Genomic DNA, 16,703 nt, shown 5'->3' with positions numbered 1-16,703 from the left:
GGCTCCCTGCTTGCAGTCCTTGCGACTCTGCTGATCTCCGCCGCTGCCCCCCTGGGCTCCATTCTGCTGCTCTGCGGCCGCTGCCCTTCGATGCAACGCGGGCTGCTGCAGCTCCTGCTGGCCCTGGGGGCCGGGGCTCTGAGCGGGGATGCAATGCTGCACCTCCTGCCGCAGGTGGGGGTCATACGTGGGTCATACGTGTGTCATACGTGGGGTCACGGGGTGTGCCGTAGGCGGGTGAGGTCGAGGGTGTGCTCATATGTGGGGTCACAGGGGCGTGTGTGGTCATGTATGCGGTCATTGGTGTGGCCACAGGTCATACATGTGGTCATATGTATGGTCAACGGTGTGTCTGGTCGTGTATGTGGTCATACGTGTGTCATACGTGGGGTCAGGGGTGTGTCATGTGTGTGAGGTCATGGGTGTGGTCGTGTGCGTGGTCTTAGGGGTGTATGTGGTCATGTGTGGGGTCATGCTGCACTCCCCATCAGGGTCATACGTGTGTCATACGTGTGTCATACGTGGGGTCAGGGGTGTGTCATACGTGTGTGAGGTCATGGGTGTGGTCGTGCGCGTGGTCTTAGGGGTGTGTTACTGGTCATGTGTGGGCAGCATGCTGCACCTCACTAACAAGGCCATACGGTGTCATACGTGTGTCATACGTGTGTCATACGTGGGGTCAGGGGTGTGTCATACGTGTGTGAGGTCATGGGTGTGGTCATGTGCGTGGTCTTAGGGGTGTATGAGGTCATGTGTGGGGTCATGCTGCACCTCCTGCCGCAGGTGGGGGTCATACGTGGGTCATATGTGTGTCATACGTTGGGTCAGGGGTGTGTCATACGTGTGTGAGGTCATGGGTGTAGTCATATGTGTGGTCTTAGGGGTGTATGTGGTCATGTGTGGGGTCATGCTGCACCTCCTGCCGCAGGTGGGGGTCATATGTGTGTCATACGTGTGTCATACGTGGGGTCAGGGGTGTGTCATACGTGTGTGAGGTCATGGGTGTGGTCGTGTGTGTGGTCTTAGGGGTGTATGTGGTCATGTGTGGGGTCATGCTGCACCTCCTGCCGCAGGTGGGGGTCATACGTGGGTCATACGTGTGTCATACGTGGGGTCAGGGTTGTGTCATACGTGTGTGAGGTCATGGGTGTGTCATATGTGTGGTCACGGGTGTGTATGAGGTCATGTGTGGGGTCATGCTGCACCTCCTGCCACAGATGGGAACATGTGGGGGTCATATGTGTGTCATACGTGTGTCATACGTGTGTCATACATGGGGTCAGGGGTGTGCATGACCACATAAATGACCACATACATGACCAGACACACATACGACCACACACAAACGACCACATACACAACCACATACATGACCAGACACACACATGAGCACATGTATGATCACACATGTAACCACATATGTGACCACACACCCATGACTACATGTATAACCACGTACATACGACCACATACATGACCAGATGCACATATGAGTACATGTATGATCACATGTGACCACATACATGACCACACACACATGACCACACATACGACCACATAAATGACCACACCACACACAAGCACACGACTGCATACATGACCACACACATGACCACACACATGACCAGACACACACAATACATGACACACACATGACACAACATGACCACACACATGACCAGACACACTACATGACCACACACATACATGACCACACATATGACAGACACACACACAATGACACCACATGACAGCACACACACATACATGACACACACATGACCACACAATGACCACATACAGACCAGACAACATCATGACACACACACATACATGACACACATATGACCAGACACACACATACATGACCACACACTGACACAACACACACACATCACACACATGACCACACACATAGACCAGACACACAACACATGCACAACACACACATGACCACACACATGACCACACACACATGACACACATGACACACACACACACATGACCACACATGACACACACACAGACCCCTGACAACACATACACACAACATGACCCACAACCAACATGACACACACACAATGACCACCACAGACCACACACACACACATGACCACACACATGACAAACACATGACCAGACCACACACAACCACAATGACCACACACACACACAATGACCAACAACACACGACCACACACATGACCACACACATGACCACACAACACTGACCAGACACATGACCACACACACACATGACCAACCACTACACACACATGCACACACACACACACACATGACACACACACACCCACATGACCACACACATGACCACAACATGCCCACACACATGACCACACACACACATGACCACACACACATGACCACACACATGACGACACACACACAACACCACATGACCACACACATGACACACACTGACACACACACATGACCACATATGACACACACTGCCCACACACACAATGACCACACACACGCACATGACCACACACATGACCACACACACAACACACTGACCACACACATGACCACACACACACAATGACCACACATATGACCAACACACACACATGACCACCACATGACCACCACATGACACACGCACACACATGACCACCACGTGACCACACATGACCACACACACACAAACACATGACCACACACACACACATGACCACACACATGACCACACACATGACCACACACATGACCAACACACACACATGACCACACACACACACACATGACCACACACACACACATGACCACACACATGACCACACACATGACCACATACATGACCACACACATGACCACACACACACACATGACCACACACATGACCACACACATGACCACACACACACACATGACCACACATATGAACCAGACACATGAGGGCACACATGACCACACACACACACATGACCACCCACATGACCACACACGTGACCACACACATGACGACACACACACACACACATGACCACACGCACACATGACCACACACATGACCACACACACACACACACACATGACCACACACGTGACCACACACATGAGACACACACACACACACGACCACACACATGACCACACACACACACACACACATGACCACACACATGACCACACACATGAGACACACACACACACATGACCACACACATGACCACACACGTGACCACACATGTGACCACACACACACACACGACCACACACATGACCACACACACACACACACACATGACCACACACATGGGACCACACACATGACGACACACACACACACACACATGACCACCCACATGACCACCCACATGACCACACACACACACATGACCACACACATGACCACATACATGACCACACACATAACCACACACACACACACATGACCACACACACATGACCACACACATGACCACCCACATGACCACATACATGACCACACACACACACACACACACACATGACCACACATATGAACCAGACACACACACATGACCACACACATAACCACACACATGACCACCCACATGACCACCCACGTGACCACACGCGCCGAGCTGAGCGCACCACACGCCTGTGACACGCGTGCGCGCCTCAGTTCCTAGAGCTGCACACGCACGAGGAGGCGGGGCAGGAGGAGCACGCGCACGAGCACACGCGTGTCCAGCCGTGGCAGCTGGTGGTGGTGCTGGCGGCCATCTTGTGCTTCTTCCTCCTGGAGAGGAGCCTCCGCATCGCCGGCAGGGGGGCCAAGTGCTGGGTGAGGGGTGGGGGTATTATGGGATGGAGGGGTGGGGGGGGGTTGTGGGGGGGTGTGGGGTGGGATATGGGGGGGATATGGGGTGAGGGAGGTTATGGGGTGGGGATATGGGGTGGGGATATGGGGTGGGGGGGTTATGGGGGGGGAGGTTATGGGGAGGGGATATGGGGTGGGGGGGTTATGGGTGAGGGAGGCTATGGGGTGGGGATATGGGGTGGGGATATGGGGTGAGGGAGGTTATGGGGTGGGGATATGGGGTGGGGATATGGGGTGGGGGGGTTATGGGGTGAGGGAGGTTATGGAGTGAGGATATGGGGTGGGGATATGGGGTGGGGGGGTTATGGGGTGAGGGAGGTTATGGGGTGAGGTTATGGGGTGGGGATATGGGGTGAGGGAGGTTATGGGGTGAGGATATGGGGTGGGGATATGGGGTGGGGATATGGGGTGTGGGGGGGTTGTGGGGGGGTGTGGGGGTGGGATATGGGGGGGATATGGGGTGAGGGAGGTTATGGGGTGAGGATATGGGGTGGGGATATGGGGTGGGGGGGTTATGGGGTGAGGGAGGTTATGGGGTGAGGATATGGGGTGGGGATATGGGGTGGGGGGGTTATGGGGTGAGGGAGGTTATGGGGTGAGGATATGGGGTGGGGATATGGGGTGGGGGGGTTATGGGGTGAGGGAGGTTATGGGGTGAGGTTATGGGGTGGGGATATGGGGTGAGGGAGGTTATGGGGTGAGGATATGGGGTGGGGATATGGGGTGGGGATATGGGTGTGGGGGGGTTGTGGGGGGGTGTGGGGGTGGGATATGGGGGGGATATGGGGTGAGGGAGGTTATGGGGTGAGGATATGGGGTGGGGATATGGGGTGGGGGGGTTATGGGGTGAGGGAGGTTATGGGGTGAGGATATGGGGTGGGGATATGGGTGGTGGGGGGGTTATGGGGTGGGGGAGGTTATGGGGTGAGGATATGGGGTGGGATATGGGGTGGGATATGGGGTGAGGATATGGGGTGGGGATATGGGGTGGGGATATGGGGGGGATATGGGGTGTGGGGATAATTGGGGGGTGGGAAGGGGTTATGGGGTGGGGATATGGATATGGGGGGGTTATGGGGTGAGGGAGGTTATGGGGTGAGGATATGGGGTGGGGATATGGGGTGGGGATTTGGGGTGGGGGAGGGATATGGGGTGAGGGAGGTTATGGGGTGAGGATATGGGGTGGGGATATGGGGTGGGGATATGGGGTGGGGGAGGGATATGGGGTGAGGGGGTTATGGGGTGGGGGATATGGGGTGGGATATGGGGTAGGGATTATGGGGTAGGGATATGGGGTAGGGATATGGGGTGGGATATGGGGTGTTGGGGTGGGTTGGGTGGGGGTTTGGGGTGGGATATGGGGGGGATATGGGGTGGGGAGGTTATGGGGTAGGGATATGGGGTGGGGATATGGGGTGGGATATGGGGTGGGATATGGGGTGGGATATGGGGTGGGGATATGGGGTGGGATATGGGGTGGGATATGGGGTGGGATATGGGGTGGGATATGGGGTGGGGATATGGGGTGGGATATGGGGTGGGGATATGGGGTGAGGATATGGGGTGGGATATGGGGGGTGGATATGGGGTGGAGTTATGGGGTGGAGATATGGGGTGGAGATATGGGGTGGGGATATGGGGTGGGGGAGGTTGTGGGGTGGGAAGGGGTTATGGGGTGGGGATATGGATATGGGGGGGTTATGGGGTGGAGGGGGTTATGGGGTGGGGATATGGGGTGGGGATATGGGGTGGGGATGTGGGTGGGGGAGGGATATGGGGTTGGGGGAGGTTATGGGGTGAGGATATGGGGTGGGGATATGGGGTGGGGATATGGTGGGGTGGGGGAGGGATATGGGGTTGGGGAGGTTATGGGTGAGGATATGGGGTGGGGATATGGGGTGGGGGGTTATGGGGTGGAGGGAGGTTATGGAGTGCGGATATGGGGTGGGATATGGGGTGGGTTATGGGGTGGGGATATGGGGTGAGGATGATGGGGTGGGGATATGGGGTGGGGGGGTTTGGGGTGAGGGAGGTTATGGGGTGAGGATATGGGGTGGGGATATGGGGTGGGATATGGGGGGTGGATACGGGGTGGGTTATGGGGTGGGGATATGGGGTGGGATATGGGGTGAGGATATGGGGTGAGGATATGGGGTGGGGGAGGTTATGGGGTGGGTTATGGGGCGAAGATGTGGGGGGGTCTGGGGTGGGGATATGGGGTGGGGATTATGGGGCGGTTTATGGGGTGTTAAGGGGCGCTATGGGGCGATTTATGGGGCGGTTTATTGGGTGGTTTCTGGGGCACTATGGGCGCTATGGGGCAATTTATGGGGCGCTATGGGGCGCTATGTGGCGCTATGGGGCGCTATGGGGCTCTATGGGGCTCTATGGGGTGGTTTCAGGGGCGCTATGGGCGCTATGGGGCGTTGGAGTCTATGGGGCGCTATGGGGTGCTATGGGGCGGATTTTGGGGCGCTATGGGGCGCTATGGAGCTCTATGGGGCGCTATGGGGCAGATTTTGGGGCGCTATGGGGCGCTATGGGGCGCTATGGGGCGGATTTTGGGACACTATGGAGCTCTATGGGGCGCTATGGAGATCTATGGGGCACAATGGGGCGCTATGGAGCTCTATGGGGCGCTATGGGACGCTATGGAGCTCTATGGGGTGCTATGGAGATCTATGGGGCACAATGGAGCGCTATGGGGCAGATTTTGGGGCGCAATGGGGCGCTATGGGGCTCTATGGGGCGCTATGAGGCACTACGGAGCTCTATGGGGCGCTATGGGGCGCTATGGAGCTCTATGGGGCGCTATGGGGCGCTATGGGGCGCTATGGAGCTCTACGGGGCGGATTTTGGGGCGCTATGGGGCGCTATGGAGCTCTATGGGGCGCTATAGGGCGCTATGGGGCGCTATGGAGCTCTATGGGCGGATTTGGGGCGCTATGGGGCGCTATGGAGCTCTACGGGGCGGATTTTGGGCGCTATGGGGCGCTATGGAGCTCTACGGGGCGGATTTTGGGGCGCAATGGGGCGCTATGGAGCTGTATGGGGCGCTATGGAGCTCTATGGGGCGCTATGGGGCGGATTTTGGGGGCTATGGGGCTCTATGGGGCGGTATGGGGCGCTATGGAGCTCTATGGGGCACTATGGGGCGGATTTGGGGGCGGATTTGGGGGCTCTATGGGGCGCTATGGGGCGCTATGGGGCGCTATGGAGCTCTATGGGGCACTATGGGGCGGATTTGGGGGCGTTATGGGGCTCTATGGGGCGCTATGGAGCTCTATGGGGTGCAATGGGGCGCTATGGGGCGCTATGGAGCTCTATGGGGCGCTATGGGCGGATTTGGGGCGCTATGGGGCTCTATGGGGCGCTATGGGGCGCTATGGGGTGCTATGGGGCGCTATGGGGTGCTATGGGGCTCTATGGGGCGCTATGGGGCGCTATGGGGTGCTATGGGCGCTATAGGGCGCAATGGGGCGCTATGGGTCGCTATGGAGCTCTATGGGGCGCTATGGGGTGCTTTGGGCTCTATGGGGCGCTATGGGGCGCAATGGGGCGCTATGGGTCGCTATGGGTCGCTATGGGGCGCTATGGAGCTCTATGGGGCGCTATGGGGAGCTTTGGAGCTCTATGGCGCGCTATGGGGCGCTATGGAGATCTATGGGGCGCTATGGGGCGCTATGGAGCTCTATGGGGCGCTATGGGGAGCTTTGGAGCTCTATGGCGCGCTATGGGGCGCTATGGAGATCTATGGGGCGCTATGGGGCGCTATGGGGAGCTTTGGAGCTCTATGGCGCGCTATGGGGCGCTATGGAGCTCTATGGGGCGCTATGGGGCGCTATGGAGCTCTACGGGGCGGATTTTGGGGCGCTATGGAGCGCTCTATGGGGCGCTCTGGGGCGCTATGGGGCGCTATGGAGCTCTACGGGCGGATTTTGGGGCGCTATGGGGCGCTATGGAGCTCTATGGGGCGCTATGGGCGCTATGGAGCTCTATGGGGCGCTATGGGGCGCTATGGGGCGCTATGGAGCTCTACGGGGCGCTTTTGGGCGCTATGGGGCGCTATGGAGCTCCATGGGGCGCTATGGGGCGCTATGGAGCTCTATGGGGCGCTATGGGGCGCTATGGGGCACTACGGAGCTCTATGGGGCGCTCTGGGGCGCTATGGGGCACTACGGAGCTCTATGGGGCGCTATGGGGTGCTATGGGGCTCTATGGGGTGCTATGGGGTGCTATGGAGCTCTATGGGGTGCTATGGGGCGCTATGGGGCGCTATGGGGCGCTATGGAGCTCTACGGGGCGGATTTCGGGGCGCTATGGGGCGCTATGGAGCTCTATGGGGCGGATTTTGGGGCGCTATGGGGCGCTATGGAGCTCTATGGGGCGGATTTTGGGGCGCTATGGGGCGGTATGGAGCTCTACGGGGCGGATTTTGGGGCGCTATGGGGCGCTATGGAGCTCTATGGGGCGCTATGGGGCGCTATGGAGCTCTATGGGGCGCTATGGGGCACTACGGAGCTCTATGGGGCGCTCTGGGGCGCTATGGGGCGCTATGGAGCTCTATGGGGCGCTATGGGGCACAATGGAGCGCTCTAGGGCGGTTAAGGAGCGCTGTGGGCCGCAGGTCGGAGCGCGGCGGAAGCAGCCGATGGAGCCCAGCGAGGAGGGGAGCGGGGAGCGGAAACTGAGCGGGGTGAGCGCGGGAACGGGGCGGGGGGGGAGGGGGAGCGGTTACGGGTGTGAGGTTATTGTGGGGTTATTATGGGATGTGTGGGGTTATTATGGGATGTGTGGGGTTATTATGGGATGTGTGGGGTTATTATGGGATGTGTGGGGTCATTATGGGATTGTGTGGGGTCATGGGGGGTCATGGGGGGTTATTATGGGATGTGTGGGGTTATGAGGGGTCATGGGGGGTTATTATGGGGTGTGTGGGGTTATGAGGGGTCATGGGGGGTTATTATGGGATGTGTGGGGTTATGAGGGGTCATGGGGGGTTATTATGGGATGTGTGGGGTCATTATGGGGTGTGTGGGGTCATTATGGGATGTGTGGGGTCATTATGGGATGTGTGGGGTCATTATGGGATGTGTGGGGTTATTATGGGGTGTGTGGGGTTATTATGGGATGTGTGGGGTCATTATGGGATTGCAGGGGACATTATGGGATGTGTGGGGTCATTATGGGGTGTGTGGGGTCATTATGGGATGGTGTGGGGTCATTATGGGATGTGTGGGGTTATTATGGGATGTGTGGGGTTATTATGGGGTGTGTGGGGTCATTATGGGATGTGTGGGGTCATTATGGGATGTGTGGGGTTATTATGGGGTGTGTGGGGTCATTATGGGATGTGTGGGGTCATTATGGGGTGTGTGGGGTCATTATGGGATGTGTGGGGTCATTATGGGGTGTGTGGGGTCATTATGGGGTGTGTGGGGTCATTATGGGATGTGTGGGGTCATTATGGGATGTGTGGGGTTATTATGGGATGTGTGGGGTTATTATGGGGTGTGTGGGGTCATTATGGGATGTGTGGGGTCATTATGGGATGTGTGGGGTCATTATGGGATGTGTGGGGTTATTATGGGATGTGTGGGGTCATTATGGGATGTGTGGGGTCATTATGGGGTGTGTGGGGTTATTATGGGATGTGTGGGGTCATTATGGGATGTGTGGGGTTATTATGGGGTGTGTGGGGTCATTATGGGGTGTGTGGGGTCATTATGGGGTGTGTGGGGTTATTATGGGATGTGTGGGGTCATTATGGGGTGTGTGGGGTTATTATGGGGTGTGTGGGGTCATTATGGGGTGTGTGGGGTCATTATGGGATGTGTGGGGTCATTATGGGGTGTGTGGGGTCATTATGGGATGGTTGGGGTCATTATGGGGTGTGTGGGGTCATTATGGGATGTGTGGGGTCATTATGGGGTGTGTGGGGTCATTATGGGGTTTTATGGGGTCATTATGGGATGTGGGGTCATATGGGTTTTATGGGGTTATTATGGGGTGTGTGGGGTATTATGGGATGTGTGGGGTCATTATGGGGTGTGTGGGGTCATTATGGATGTGTGGGGTCATTATGGGGTGTGTGGGGTTATTATGGGTTGGTATGGGGTTGTATGGGTTATTTGGGTGTATGGGTTTGATGTGGGGTTATCGGGTTATTGGGGTTTATGGGATTTAGTGGGTTGTATGGGGGTTGTGTGGGGTATTATGGGTTATATGGGGATAATTGGGGTTATGATGTGGTTTTATGGTGTTGTGTGGGGTTTGTGGGTGTGTCATTATGTGGTTATAGTGGGGATGTATGGGTTTGTATATGGGTTGTATGGGGTTATTTGGGGTTGTATGGGGTTGTTGTGGGGTTGTATGGGGTTATATGGGTTATGGATTGGGTTATTTGGGTTTGTGTGGGGTATATATGAGGTGTATGGGGTTTTATTGGGTATTATGGGTGTTGTATGGGGTTGTATGTGTGGGTTGTATGGGATTTATGGGTTGTGTGGGGTTGTGTGGGGTTATATGGGGTTGTATGTTGTTGTATGGGGTTGTTATGGGGTTTGTAAGGGTTGTATGGGTTATATGGGGTTTTGTATGGGTTGTATGGGGTTGTTATGGGGTTGTATGGGGTTGTATGGGGTTGTATGGGTTGTATGGGTTCTATGGGGTTGTATGGGGTTCTATGGGAGTGTATGGGGTTCTATGGGGGTGTATGGGGTTCTATGGGAGTGTATGGGGTTCTATGGGGGTGTATGGGGGTTGTATGGGGTTGTATGGGGTTTTTATGGGGTTGTATGGGTTTGGTTTATGGGTTGTATGGGTTGTATGGGGTTGTATGGTGTTATATGGGGTTGTATGGGGTTGTATGGGGTTGTATGGGGTTGTATGGGGTTGTATGGGGTTGTATGGGGTTGTGATGGGGTTGTATGGGGTTGTATGGGGTTGTTGGGTTGTATGGGGTTATATGGGGTTGTATGGGGTTGTATGGGTTATGGTTATGGGTATGTATGGGGTTGTAATGGTGTATGTTGTATGGGTTGTATGGGGTTGTATGGGTTGTATGGGTTGTATGGGTTGTAGGGTTGTATGGGTTGTGGGTTTATTGTGGGTTGTATGGGGTTTGTGTGGTGTGGTTATTTGGAGTTATATGGGATTGTATGGGGTTCTATGGGGTCCTATGGGGTTCTATGGGGTTCTATGGGGTTGTATGTGGTTGTATGGGGTTGTATGGGGTTTGTGTGGGGTTATATGGCGTTATATGGGTTATATGGGGTTGTATGGGGTTATATGGGGTTGCATGGGGTTGTGTGGGGTTGTATGGGCTTGCATGGGGTTGTTTGGGTTATATGGGTTTGTGTGCGGTTTGTATGGGGTTATTTGGGGTTGTGTGGGTTATATGGGGTTGTATGGGGTTGATTGGGGTTGTATGGGGTTGTATGGGGTTGTATGGGGTTGTATGGGTTGTTGATGGGGTTGTATGGGGTTGTATGGGGTTGTAAGGGGTTGTATGGGTTATATGGGTTGTTTGGGGTTGTATGGGGTTGTTTGGGGTTGTATGGGGTTGTATGGGGTTGTATGGGGTTGTATGGGGTTGTATGGGGTTGTATGGGGATATATGGGGTTGTATGGGCTTATATGGGGTTGTATGGGGTTATATCGGCTTGTAAGGGTTTATATGGGGTTGTATGGGGTTGTATGGGGTTATAGGGGGTTGTATGGGGTTGTATGGGTTGTATGGGGTTGTATGGGGTTGATGGGGTTGTGGGTTTATATGGGGTTGTGTGGTGTTGTGTAGGGTTATTTGGAGTTATATGGGATTGTATGGAGTTCTATGGGGTTCTATGGGGTTGTATGGGGTTCTATGGGGTTGTATGGGGTTGTATGGGGTTGTATGGGGTTGTATGGGATTGTATGGGGTTGTATGGCGTTGTGTGGGGTTATATGGCGTTATATGGGGTTATATGGGGTTGTATGGGGTTATATGGGGTTGCATGGTGTTGTATGGGGTTATATGGGCTTGCATGGGGTTGTGTGGGTTTATATGGGGTTGTGTGCGGTTGTATGGGGTTGTATGGGGTTTTATGGGGTTATTTGGGGTTGTATGGGATTGTATGTGGTTATATGAGGTTATATGGGGTAATATGGGGTTGTGTGGGTTATATGAGTTTATGTGGGGTTTTATGGGGTTGTATGGGGTTGTATGGGGTTGTATGGGGTTGTGTGGGGTTGTATGGGCTTGCATGGAGTTGTGTGGGTTTATATGGGGTTGTGTGGGGTTGTATGGGGTTCTATGGGGTTGTGTGGGGTTGTATGGGGTTTTATGGGGTTATTTGGGGTTGTATGGGATTGTATGGGGTTATATGAGGTTATATGGGGTAATATGGGGTTGTGTGGGGTTATATGAGGTTATGTGGGGTTTTATTGGGTTGTATGGGGTTGTTTGGGGTTGTATGGGGTTGTATGGGGTTGTATGGGGTTGTTTGGGGTTGTATGGGGTTGTTTGGGGTTGTATGGGGTTGTATGGGGTTGTTTGGGGTTGTATGGGGTTGTATGGGGTTGTATGGGGTTGTTTGGGGTTGTATGGGGTTGTATGGGGTTGTATGGGGTTGTATGGGGTTGTATGGGGTTGTGGGTTTATATGGGGTTATATAGTGTTGTATGGGGTTGTGGGTTTATATGGGGTTATATAGTGTTGTATGGGGTTGTATGGGGTTGTGTGGGTTATGTGGCGTTATATGGGGTTCTATGGGGTTCTATGGGGTTCTATGGGGTTATATGGGGTTCTATGGGGTTCTATGGGGTTATATGGGGTTATATGGGGTTCTATGGGGTTCTATGGGGTTATATGGGGTTATATGGGGTTCTATGGGGTTCTATGGGGTTATATGGGGTTATATGGGGTTCTATGGGGTTGTATGGGGTTATATGGGGTTCTATGGGGTTCTATGGGGTTGTATGGGGTTATATGGGGTTATATGGGGTTCTATGGGGTTGTATGGGGTTATATGGGGTTCTACTTGTTATGGGGTTATGGGGGGAGTTGAGTATAGGGTGGATCTATGGGTCTGGAGTGGCTTCGTGGTGGGGGCACTATGGGGTGGGGGGTTATGGGGTGGATCTATGGGCTGGGAGGGCTATGGGGTGAGGGGGGTTATGGGGTGGATCTATGGGGCCGGGGGATCTTTGGGGCAGCGCTATGGGGCACCCACTCCCCTTTCCCCCCCCCGACCCCATAGGAGCAGCCGCCCCACAGCGCTCTGAGCGACGATGAACTGCAGCGCAACAGTACGAGTGGGGCTGTGCCCCATAGCTGCCCCATAGCTGCCCCATAGCTGACCCATAAGTGCCCCATAGCTGCCCCATAGCTGCCCTATAACTGCCCTATAGCTACCCCATAACTGCCCTATAAGTGCCCTATAGCTGCCCCATAACTGCCCCATAGCTGACCCATAAGTGCCCCATAGCTGACCCATAAGCTGCCCCATAGCTGGCCCATAGCTGCCCTATAGCTGCCCCATAACTGTCCTATAAGTGCCCTATAGCTGCCCCATAGCTGTCCCATAGCTGCCCCACAGCTGCCCCATAGCTGCCCTATAGCTGCCCCATAACTGCCCCATAAGTGCCCCATAGCTGCCCCATAGCTGCCCTATAACTGCCCTATAACTGCCCCATAGCTGCCCCATAACTGCCCCATAGCTGACCCATAAGTGCCCCATAGCTGACCCATAGCTGCCCTATAGCTGCCCAATAGCTGCCCCATAACTGCCCCATAGCTGCCCCATAAGTGCCCCATAGCTGACCCATAGCTGCCCTATAGCTGCCCAATAGCTGCCCCATAACTGCCCCATAGCTGACCCATAAGTGCCCCATAGCTGACCCATAGCTGCCCTATAGCTGCCCCATAACTGTCCTATAAGTGCCCTATAGCTGCCTCATAGCTGCCCTATAGCTGCCCTACAGCTGACCCATAGCTGACCCATAAGTGCCCCATAGCTGCCCCATAACTGCCCTATAACTGCCCCATAGCTGCCCCATAAGTGCCCCATAGCTGGCCCATAGCCGCCCTATAGCTGCCCCATAGCTGACCCATAACTGCCCCATAGCTGACCCATAAGTGCCCCATAGCTGACCCATAGCTGCCCTATAGCTGCCCAATAGCTGCCCCATAACTGCCCCATAGCTGACCCATAAGTGCCCCATAGCTGACCCATAGCTGCCCTATAACTGCCCCATAACTGTCCTATAAGTGCCCTATAGCTGCCCCATAGCTGACCCATAAGTGCCCCATAGCTGACCCATAGCTGCCCTATAGCTGCCCCATAACTGTCCTATAAGTGCCCTATAGCTGCCCCATAGCTGACCCATAAGTGCCCCACAGCTGCCCCATAGATGCCCTATAGCTGCCCCATAGCTGCCCCATACCCTATAACTGCCCTATAGCTGCCCCATAAACTAACCCCATAACCCCGTAAGTGACCCCATACCTGACCCCATAACTCCAAACGTGATCCCATAGGTGACCCCATAACCCCATACGTGACCCCATAAGTGACCCCATAACCCCATAACTCCACACGTGACCCCATAAGTGACCCCATAACCCCATACGTGACCCCATAGGTGACCCCATAACCCCATAAACCCATAAGTGACCCCATAACTGACCCCATAACCCCATTCGTGACCCCATAGGTGAACACATAACCCCATAAGTGACCCCATACCTGACCCCATAACCCCATAACCCCATAAGTGACCCCATAAGTGACCTCATAACCCCATTCGTGACCCAATAAGTGACCCCATAACCCCATAACCCCAAAAGAGACCCCATACCTGATCCCATAATCCCATAAGCGACCCCATAGCGTAAGTGACCCCATAAGACCCTATAAGTGACCCCATAGCTGACACCCCATAACCCATAATCCCAAAAATGACCCCATAACCCCTCTGACCCCATAACCCATAAGTGACCCATACATGACCCCATAACCCCATAAGTGACCCCATAAGTGACCCCATAACCCCATAAACCCATATGACCCCATAGTGACCCCATAATGACCCCATTACCCCATAAGTGACCCCATAACCCATAAGTGACCCATAGTGACCCCATAGGTGACCCCATAACCCCAAAACCCCATATGACCCCATAACCCATAGTGACCCATAAGTGACCCCATAACCCCATAGGTGACCCATAACCCCTAACGTGACCCCATACGTGACCCCATAACCCCATACGTGACCCATACCATAACCCAACACGTGACCCCATAACCCCATAACCCATACGTGACCCCATAACCCTGACCCCATAACCCCATGACCCCATAGTGACCCCATAATGACCCCATACGTGACCCAATAACCCCACACGTGACCCCATAGTGACCCCATAACCCCATAGTGACCCCATAACCCCATACAGTGACCCCATATGACACCCTACCCAGTGACCCCATAACCCCATGACCCCATAAGTGACCCATACGTGACCCCATAGACCCCTAGACCCATAACCCCACACGTGACCCATACCTGACCCCATAACCCCATACACGTGACCCCATACCTGACCCCATAACCCAAGTGACCCCATAGTGACCCCATAACCACACGTGACCCCATAATGACCCCATAACCCCATAGTAACCCCATAACCCGTACAGTGACCCCATAAGTGACCCCATAACCCCATAGTGACCCCATAACCCCACACGTGACCCCATAAGTGACCCCATAACCCCACACGTGACCCCATAAGTGACCCCATAACCCCACACGTGACCCCATAAGTGACCCCATAACCCATAAGTGACCCCATAACCCCACACGTGACCCCATAAGTGACCCCATAACCCCATAGGTGACCCCATAACCCCACACGTGACCCCATAAGTGACCCCATAACCCCATAAGTGACCCCATAACCCCACACGTGACCCCATAAGTGACCCCATAACCCACACGTGACCCCATACTGACCCCATAACCCCATACCCAGTGACCCCATAAGTGACCCCATAACCCACACGTGACCCATACCTGACCCCATAACCCCACACGTGACCCCATAAAGGTGACCCCATAACCCACACGTGACCCCATAAGTGACCCCATAACCCCACAGGTGACCCCATAACCCCACACGTGACCCCATAAGTGACCCCATAACCCCATAAGTGACCCCATAACCCCATAAGTGACCCCATAACCCCATATACCACCCATAACCCCACACGTGACCCCATGACCCCATAAGTGACCCCATAACCCCACACGTGACCCCATACCTGACCCCATAACCCCATATGACCATACGTGACCCCATAACCCCACACGTGACCCCATAAGTGACCCCATAACCCCACACGTGACCCCATAACCCCACACGTGACCCCATAAGTGACCCCATAACCCCATAAGTGACCCCATAAGTGACCCCAAACCCCATACCACTAACCCCACACGTGACCCCATAAGTGACCCCATAACCCCACACGTGACCCCATACCTGACCCCATAACCCCATACGTGACCCCAAACCCCACAGTGACCCCATACTGACCCCATAACCCCATAGGTGACCCCATAACCCCATACGTGACCCCATACCTGACCCCATAACCCCATAGTGACCCCATAACCCCACACGTGACCCCATAGGTGACCCTATAACCCCATACACTGACCCCATAAGTGACCCCATAACCCCATAAGTGACCCCATAACCCCACACGTGACCCCATAAGTGACCCCATAACCCCACACGTGACCCCATAACCCCACATGACCCCATAAGTGACCCCATAACCCCATACGTGACCCCATAACCCCACACGTGACCCCATACCCCAAA

At 54.6% G+C, this 16,703-nt stretch overlaps 2 protein-coding genes across 4 annotated transcripts in view; one reads left to right on the top strand and one right to left on the bottom strand.

The window, feature by feature from the left end:
- SLC39A4 (solute carrier family 39 member 4) overlaps window positions 1-13,630 on the top strand; it is a 33,585-nt gene extending 19,955 nt beyond the window's left edge. For all 3 annotated transcript variants that reach the window (XM_085215053.1, XM_085215052.1, XM_085215051.1), the window contains 4 exons: window positions 2-174; window positions 3,635-3,796; window positions 8,460-8,528; window positions 13,072-13,630. In XM_085215053.1, the coding sequence (XP_085071179.1) occupies window positions 2-174; window positions 3,635-3,796; window positions 8,460-8,528; window positions 13,072-13,167 (500 nt within the window). In that variant the 3' untranslated portion in view covers window positions 13,168-13,630. The remainder of the gene's footprint in view (window position 1; window positions 175-3,634; window positions 3,797-8,459; window positions 8,529-13,071) is intronic.
- Window positions 13,631-15,289: 1,659 nt separating this feature from the next.
- Window positions 15,290-16,703, bottom strand: part of GPAA1 (glycosylphosphatidylinositol anchor attachment 1) — a 27,951-nt gene continuing 26,537 nt past the window's right edge. Inside the window, 1 exon segment of the mRNA XM_085215047.1 lies at window positions 15,290-15,351. Coding sequence (XP_085071173.1) covers window positions 15,290-15,351 — 62 coding nt within the window.

Source organism: Meleagris gallopavo, unplaced genomic scaffold, assembly GCF_905368555.1.
Source record: "Meleagris gallopavo unplaced genomic scaffold, MGAL_WU_HG_1.1 scaffold_1, whole genome shotgun sequence".
Lineage (NCBI taxonomy): Eukaryota > Metazoa > Chordata > Aves > Galliformes > Phasianidae > Meleagris > Meleagris gallopavo.
This window is presented reverse-complemented; position numbering and strand designations above follow the sequence as displayed.